This window comes from Pistacia vera, unplaced genomic scaffold, assembly GCF_008641045.1.
Source record: "Pistacia vera cultivar Batoury unplaced genomic scaffold, PisVer_v2 Contig151, whole genome shotgun sequence".
NCBI lineage: Eukaryota > Viridiplantae > Streptophyta > Magnoliopsida > Sapindales > Anacardiaceae > Pistacia > Pistacia vera.
Window position 1 is genome coordinate 1,158,731 of NW_022195586.1, and position 7,857 is coordinate 1,166,587.

Genomic DNA, 7,857 nt, shown 5'->3' on the forward strand with positions numbered 1-7,857 from the left:
CAAAAATTTGAAAAGACTGCGGACACTTACGAAGTAAGGGTTCCAAAATCGCTTCAGAATTGAAGAAACTATACTTCCTCAAATTGGCGGTTGTCACAAGTAGTTTCACGTCGCGATAGTGATCTGGCAGGTTATCGAATGAAATTATTCGGTTGAAGTTAGAGAGATCTGTCAACCTGGTTGACTTGTTTCCTACGAAGAGACAAAAAATATTGTTAGAAAGTAAATCCCAAAAAGAAAAGAAAAAATTCACTGAGTACAAAAGGGAAGACCTATTCGACTCCCTAAAGTGGTAGATGTCATCGTAATGGAAAAAGAAAAACTTTGTCTCGTATACCCCGACATTACTAGGGTAATTGAATATGCCTCCCTCGATCGTGGATTGCTTCGAGAGGTAGTAAGAATCTTTGTCCTTGCTCTTTTTTAAATAGTAAGAGCAAGCGAGCTCCAACGTAGTCAGTTGGCCGAGGCCGTACTCGGTGCACGCAATATACATAGCCACGACTATCATATATGCGTTAGGCGTCAGTTGTAAAGGTGCGACCCCAAAGTGATCGAGGATCGACCTAATAAAGGGATGGAAGGGAATTCGTACTCCGTATTTGAATATAGCTTCAGAGATCGCATCCATTCCCTCTAGTGAATTTTGAGCTGTATGCGACCTGTACCAGTAGACGTCTACGCTAAGTGCGTATTGGTCTACTACCTTCTGTATTTCCTCTCAGATAGCCACTGACAGAATCTCTTGCGCAGGACCCATTAGGGTGTCCTGCGCCTACGAGCTCGTCCCCTCATTTGTTCTAGCCATTGTAGGGTCCATCTCTTCTACGGTCTGAAAAAGGGGGACACGTATAGATTACTCAGTCTCCATACAGAATTTTGTACGACGACATGGAAGAACAAAACCCTAATGTATCTTCCAAAAATCCTAAAAAACCCTTGGGGACCACCCCCAATGGTTCGTACCCTGAAAACCTATTCCTTACAGAAGTCTAGCCATAAACACCCACCATTATTGCCTGGTTAAGTTGTCCACGAAATAGAAAAAGGAAAGCAATGGAAGGATCTTCCTTACCTTTTTGGCTGTGGGGGTCGAACTTCTTACTGTTAACGGAAAGTGCTCACTAACTTGAAGGATTGAAAATCTGGTCTGGCGAGAGCTTTTTGCTTTTTTGAAAGTATGAGTGTTGTAACATTGCTTAAGGCGAGCCTGGGGTTTTATAGTAGAGGAAACGACGATTGGTTTTCTTGAAGCCAAGCGACGTTTGGGTGGAATGCGTCTCTCGCCGTTGATCGCGACCACATGTCATCAATCGATGAGAATGAATAACCGCCACGCTTCGAGAAATTCAATCGTCGCTTCTCTCCGTTGAAATAATCGAGCAATGGCTCGATTCTCTCCTCTACATTAAATGCGCTCTCATCCGCATTTAATGCCTTGATAAAGAATGTTGTTTCAGCATGTCTTGCATTTAATACACATGGCTGACACTTATTGCGCACAAGACATGTTTGTTAGAATAAAGGATACTTCATTAATGGATTCGCTATCAAGCGCAACAGATAACATCTGAAGAGGTCGTTGGAAAAGAACACTCTTCGTCGCATGTCGGTTGCAAAGCGAAGTGATTCCTTGCCTCCAGCAGAAATATGCCAAGTGTAATCAGGTCGCGAACCTCGGTTAAGATAAGGTGCATCAATACGACACTGAGTAGGGTCTAATCCAGGTTATCGACTTCGCAGAAGAAGACCATCTCAGGTCACTCGTAGAAAAATGTTCTGCGACCTCCTTGTAGCCAGGTTGGCTCGACCACGCGTCATTTGGATATGTCAAATCGTGGCATAATTATTAAGTTCTTAAGGTTCGATCCTTAAACATTAAAAACTAGGGGACTTCTGTTATGCTTGAAAAAGTTGGGTTGATGTGGAACCTCGTCAGTAAAGGATGGTCAGAGCTCAGAAGGGTTCTGTGCCACCTCGGTGTGGCCATGTCGTGCCTAGCGCAAGTGGCATGGCTCCTGTCAGTGCAGCAGGTGAGTGCCAGACTAGCAAGCGACTGGAGATCGCCCACGTGTCAAAGCCCTGCTTTAATCGAGGAAATCCCTCGGGCAGGTGATCAATGGGACGCAAAGAAAGGATTTGTACGACACCTATCCACTTGCAGCTTTCATAATCATTACCTTGAACTTTCCCAGTATAAATAGAGGACTTCCCTCTCATTTGGAGGGATAAGCTGATTTTACGCTGAAATAGCTCTCTTTCTCTCTCTAAACTGTAACTCAGTTCGCAGAACACGACCTGATCTCTCTCTTATTAATACAATAACAGTAGACGTAAGATTCGCTTTAGAGCATCCAAACCACTTTAAATATTGCTCTTCACCTGTTATTTGATTCAATCCCCTCATATCACGTGTGACTTCTAAGTCATTTTAGCATTTTACACGTGCGAGTAGTTGGTGTCAAAATCAAGCATCAACAATATATAAATACAGTGGAAACACTTATTTTATTAGAATATGGGCATATGCAAACAAAATAAATTATCTCTATTTGTTGCTAGGTGAAAGAAGTTATATGTGATTTCTCACTGCTTATTACTGATAATGCTTTGTAGTAGATAATTTTGCAGTTGGTATAGCAATAAGTGGGTTTCTCTTCTTCAAAAAAATTCTTAATTTCTCTGATAAATTGAGGACTATTCCCTCCGGCAATTTCCATTTGAAAGAATGCTATGAGGTAGCTAACACAAACATTATCATTTTCTCTTCCAAAAGAATTCCAACAAAAATCCTTCTTCTAGAATCAAATGGAAGAAAACTGATTTTTTTTTTTCCTTTGTACTCACCTATTTCAGTATCTCTGAAGAACCTGTCGGGTTGAATCACGTTGATGCAGGAAATTTTGGCACCAACCAGAGGTATGTGATTGACAATGTTAGAACCACATGGGATTTTTGCGTGATCCCAGTGGCCCAGTGATGAGACAATATGATGATGAATATGCAAGAGTTAATCTAAAACACAAAGAACAAAAAGAGATTTTTTAAAGTGGTTTGGGTGCTCGTAATGCAAGGCCTACGTTCACTGTTATATTATTAAATGCGTTAAAACAATAATATGATTTACAGAGAGTTTGTAGTTTACTTTCTAAGGCTTGTTTTTCATCCCTAGAAACAGATTACAACTAGGTTTATATAGTGCAAGTTACATGGTTGAGTTGGAGATACACTCAAATTTGTTTAAACGATAAGTTGCGTGATCTTCGGCCTTGATTAGGGATCCATATTGCAAGATATCTGCATGTCAAAAGGGGTTTATCTTCTCTAGAATTCCCACACAACAAAACTCAAGTGGATTTTTCCAGGCCTCAAGGTCCCTCTGCATTGCCCAAACATCTATAAAAATTCTTGAGCCCTTAGGGATAGTGTAACCAGACAAATAGCATCTAAATAATGCAGTTTGTCAAGATAAGACTCTTCAACAATGTTGTCATTCCCTACCACTTCTTCCAATTCTTTGCAGGCTTGGATAATAAAGCACTTTTGTCATTGCCCACTCTACTGTGACAGATGTTGTTTCTGTACCTGCAATAACAATGTCATATACTCCTATTGACAAATTTAAAGAAAATACCCCTTAGAACTGAAAGGCATACGTGGTAGAGTTTACTAAGCAAATGCAAAAGTAGCTAAAAAAAATCATCAGGAAGTTTGGAATAAATTATATACCATAAGCAAAGCCTTAATTTGGTTAATGGATAATGGTGATTTATCTCCTCAATGCTTAAGTTCTTATAAGAATTGTTAAAAGTCCTTGCTTCCTTTGCCCCCAGCCTCCAAGGATTAAGCTTACTATTAGGGCCAAAAAATGTCCTCAGCCCAAATAGGATAACACTTCTGACAAAGAGGAAAGCCTAGGCCCAGTCCCGATGCAGCCCGAGCCAGAATTCCCCAGATGAGGCCCATTCGGTATGAAGTACAGTCGGTCCACACCATCTGGACCCAGGCCTCCTAATCCCAGCACACCATCTGGGCCTATGGTCCAATTCGGAGCCCACGGTCACCTACGGATCACACTCCTACTTGAACTCTGATAAGGCAGTTCACTATTATCCCAATTCCTCCAAGTTCCGTATCCGAATCATACTCGAACTCCCTTTCACGCCAGGATAAGGGGGCCAAAAGATACATCCCTGGGAGGAAGGATTACTATGAGAACTCCCAATCCCACCAGGATTGGGAGACCAGACAGTTGCTATTTAAACAGAGGCTAACCCTCTCACAAGGCATATTACATTACACCTCCAGATCCCGGAGTTCTCGCTTGAGAACTTCGCATTACAGCCGTAGTCACAGTCCCCGACTAGACTTTTGGTAACCTCTCTTCTCCTTAGCCCTCACTAAATTAGCCTCTTTCAGCCTTGCTGACTTGAGCGTTGGAGTGCCTACGGCAAACACCACCCCGGTGTTTTCTGTCGCTTCACGTTTGTTTCCTTATGTGTGCAGGTACAGCAGATCGCTAGTGGTCTCAACCTCCTTCCGTACAGGTAGATTTTTACGTCTACACTTACAATCTTTTTGGAAAAGTTCGATGCCATATTAAAGAAGATGAAAAGCTTACTGAAAATAGTTAAGCAGATTATTATGCCTTCTATATCCTTAGTTTAGTGTATATATATATATATATATATAATAATAATATATATGACAAGGGACATAAACCTACACCTTTTAATCGTAGCTAGCATGATTTCAACATTGTGTATTAAAATTAAAGATGCTTGTTTAATATTAATTGCCTCACTTGAAATGCACTATATATATTTGATATTTTACATTTGGTTGTGCTCCAGATAAGCTCTCCTAGATTAGGCTGAAGTTCATGTGGTCCCTGGAGCTAAAAGCACATGGAAGTTACTGGCTTATTTGCATGATCGATCGTCTTCATTACTGGACATTAGTTAATATTAAAATTATAACATGTGTTTAATTTGATTTTCCAATCTTATTTAAATGGACTATATATAAGATTGTAATTAAGCTGTTCTTTTCATCCAACTATTGTAATTGCAGCTACGTTGTTAGCTAACAACATATGCCTCCAAAATCTCCCGCATCTAGTCATTTTAAAAATACGTTTCCTCTCACAATTTTATATTTACAAAAGCTAGAGAATATTCTTCCCCCAACTCGTTCCAATGGTTTTTTCTACTCTATCTCAACAACCACGTTTTAAGTTTTTCTCCCTTCAATTTGCTTGTTTTGAAATCCCAAAGATTCTTTGCAATGCACTGGAATATTGTAAATGAAGTGTTCATACTATATGTCATTTCGATTTAACTTATTAAATGTCCATGATTATCATTTTTCGTGCGGGAGTCGGTTCTATCTTTTATGCCATCAAAATAATCATTTTCCTCTATCAAGTATCAATCTCAATTGGCATTGTAACTACAGAACCCAGTCTAATATGACCGTCACATGTTCAGGCTTTAGTAAGGAATTCGTCGATAGTATATTAAAACTCACAACTGAAATTATAATTCACATGGTTGTAGTCATTTTTAATCGTTTAGGCTTCAAAATCATTATTTTCCTCTTTTGATAGACATTCTCCAATTCTAGCTAACAATAGAAGTTATAAGACAGACCAGAATGTTAACCCACATTTAAAATTTGGAAATAAAAATTCACACCCTTATTATTTTTTCCATCAGATTACAGCAACTCAAAGTATGAAACTGAATCTACATGGGCATGCCATACATCAAACAGAACACACACTCTCGTTTATTGCTAGGTGAGCAAGATATTATCTTCCCACTTCACAGTCGTAACTCTCTCAATTAGTGATATTACATTATTACTACTAGTTATTAAGAAATTTTAATTTTTATATGATTTTGCGGTTGGTATGGCAAGCAGTGGTTTCCTCTTCTTCAAAACAAGACCAAATTTGTCAGATAAATCAAGCTTTGTTCCCTCTGGCAAATTCCATTTGAAAGAGTGCAATAAGGTAGCCAACAAATATGGTAGCAATTTCTCTGCCAAAGGCATTCCAGCACAAATCCTTCTCCCGGAACCAAAAGGAAGAAAATTAAAGTTTTTTCCATGGTAGTAACCATTTTCAGAATCATTCTGGAACCTGTCAGGTTGAAACTCCAGAGGATTATTCCATGCCTCAGAGTCCCTTTGCATTTTCCATACGTTTAGGATAATTCTTGAGCCCTTAGGGATGGTGTATCCGGAAATTGTGCAAGTTATACTCGGGCTGTGCGGAACTAGGAACGGCGCTGGTGGGTGCAATCGAAGTGTCTCTTTTACTATTGCATTTAAATAATGCAGTTTGTCAAGATGAAACTCCTCCACTATATTCTCATTCCCAACCACTTCCTCCAACTCTTTGCTGGCTTTTTTCATTATCTCCGACTGTTGTAGCATTTCTGCCATCGCCCACTCTAGTGTGGTTGATGTTGTATCTGTAGCCGCAACAAAAATGTCCTGTTGACAAGTTCAATATCACAAATCACAACTTAGAACTGAAAATGAATACGTGGTATTCGTTGGATTTGTATTATTGAGCTAGAAAATTAAATTTTAATAGAAAAAAAGGGCAAAAATAGCATTAAATTTCCAACAGATATATACCATGAGCAAACCCTTAATTTGGTTCAAGGATAATGAGGCTTCATCTCCTTGCTGCTTAAGCTCCAACAAGAATTGTAGAAAATCCTTGTTCCCGTTGTCTTCATTCCCGTCTTCTCCACAAACCATACCGGCTTTCATCTGATTGTCTATTAAGGACTCGAAAATCCTGTCAAACGAATGCATAAGTTTGTTCATTTTCGTTCGAAGACCTTGTAAATCAAACCGCGCAAGAGGAGGAAAAAAATCAGAAATGTTGGGAGCTCCCAACAATTCAACAATTTCTTCCACCAGTTCCCTAATTTGAACCCCGTTGCTGCTCTTATTCTCCCCAGGCAATGAAGCACCCCATAACATGTTCATTATTACTTTTAACGCAGTTAAGAAGGTTAATTCACCAATATTTATCGGTGAACCAACCTTCCCATGTACCTCCTCCATCATTTCTACTACTTTTTGTCGTCGAAGTGTGTGACAAGCATTGAGGGCTTTTTTACTCATCAGTTCAGCAACAAAAACTTTACGTAACTTTCGCCATTCATGCCCATAAGACTTCCATAATATGTCAGCTCCGCCAAATGAGAAGGGTAATGCTACTGCAGGAGGATCGCGGTTGGCAAAATTTGCATCATGGTCTTTGAGAACATGTCTTGCTAATGTAGGTGAACTTATCACAATACAAAGTTTGGTACCCAGTTTAAGTTTCATAATTGGGCCATAATTTTCGGATAATTTGGCAAAGTAACGATGGAGTTCAGGTTCAATGGAAAGAAGATTTCCTACTAAAGGCAAGCCAGGTGGAAGTGATGGAATACTTCTGGTTGATTTCTTCATCAACCAGGAAATAGCACATAATACAATGACCAAAATGGTAGTTATCACTCTGATCATGTTGATGTGCCTGGTGACTCCATCCCATTCCCACCAGAGCCACCAAGTTGACCAACCTTCCAAGATTGAGCTACCAATCATACTGGATAACTCTGGCACCATGATTGATAAAGAAAATATGAAATTAAAGCTTACTGGAAAGACCAAGTACAAGAAATTTATTTATAGAACAAGATTTGGGCACTTACTGGAAAAAGACAGCTACCATCTTTTCTTTTCTAAATTGCAGGATGGTTGGCATGTTTTTCATAGTTTTTTCGATGTACATTTTAAAAATTATGAGAAGGTAACTATGTTTGACAATTATGGTCAACTTACGGA

The 7,857-nt window shown here is 39.4% G+C and overlaps 1 protein-coding gene across 1 annotated transcript; it reads right to left on the minus strand.

Annotated features, from left to right (window-relative positions):
* Positions 1 to 5,867: 5,867 nt before the first annotated feature.
* Positions 5,868 to 7,573, minus strand: LOC116124330 (geraniol 8-hydroxylase-like). Its single transcript, XM_031410052.1, has 2 exons — positions 6,649 to 7,573; positions 5,868 to 6,501 (listed from the first exon to the last, which is right to left on the minus strand). The coding sequence occupies exons 1-2, from the start codon at positions 7,534 to 7,536 to the stop codon at positions 5,887 to 5,889; spliced, it is 1,503 nt and encodes a 500-aa protein (XP_031265912.1). The 5' UTR covers positions 7,537 to 7,573; the 3' UTR covers positions 5,868 to 5,886.
* Between the last annotated feature and the right edge of the window lie 284 nt (positions 7,574 to 7,857).

What these genes read in the sequence shown, in the direction of transcription:
- LOC116124330 (XM_031410052.1), bottom strand. Translation starts at nt 7,536, where the DNA reads ATGATCAGAGTGATAACTACCATTTTGGTCATTGTATTATGTGCTATT. An exon ending in AAATTAAGGGTTTGCTCATG is followed by an intron (nt 6,502 to 6,648) that starts GTATATATCTGT and finishes ACTTGTCAACAG; the next exon opens with GACATTTTTGTTGCGGCTAC.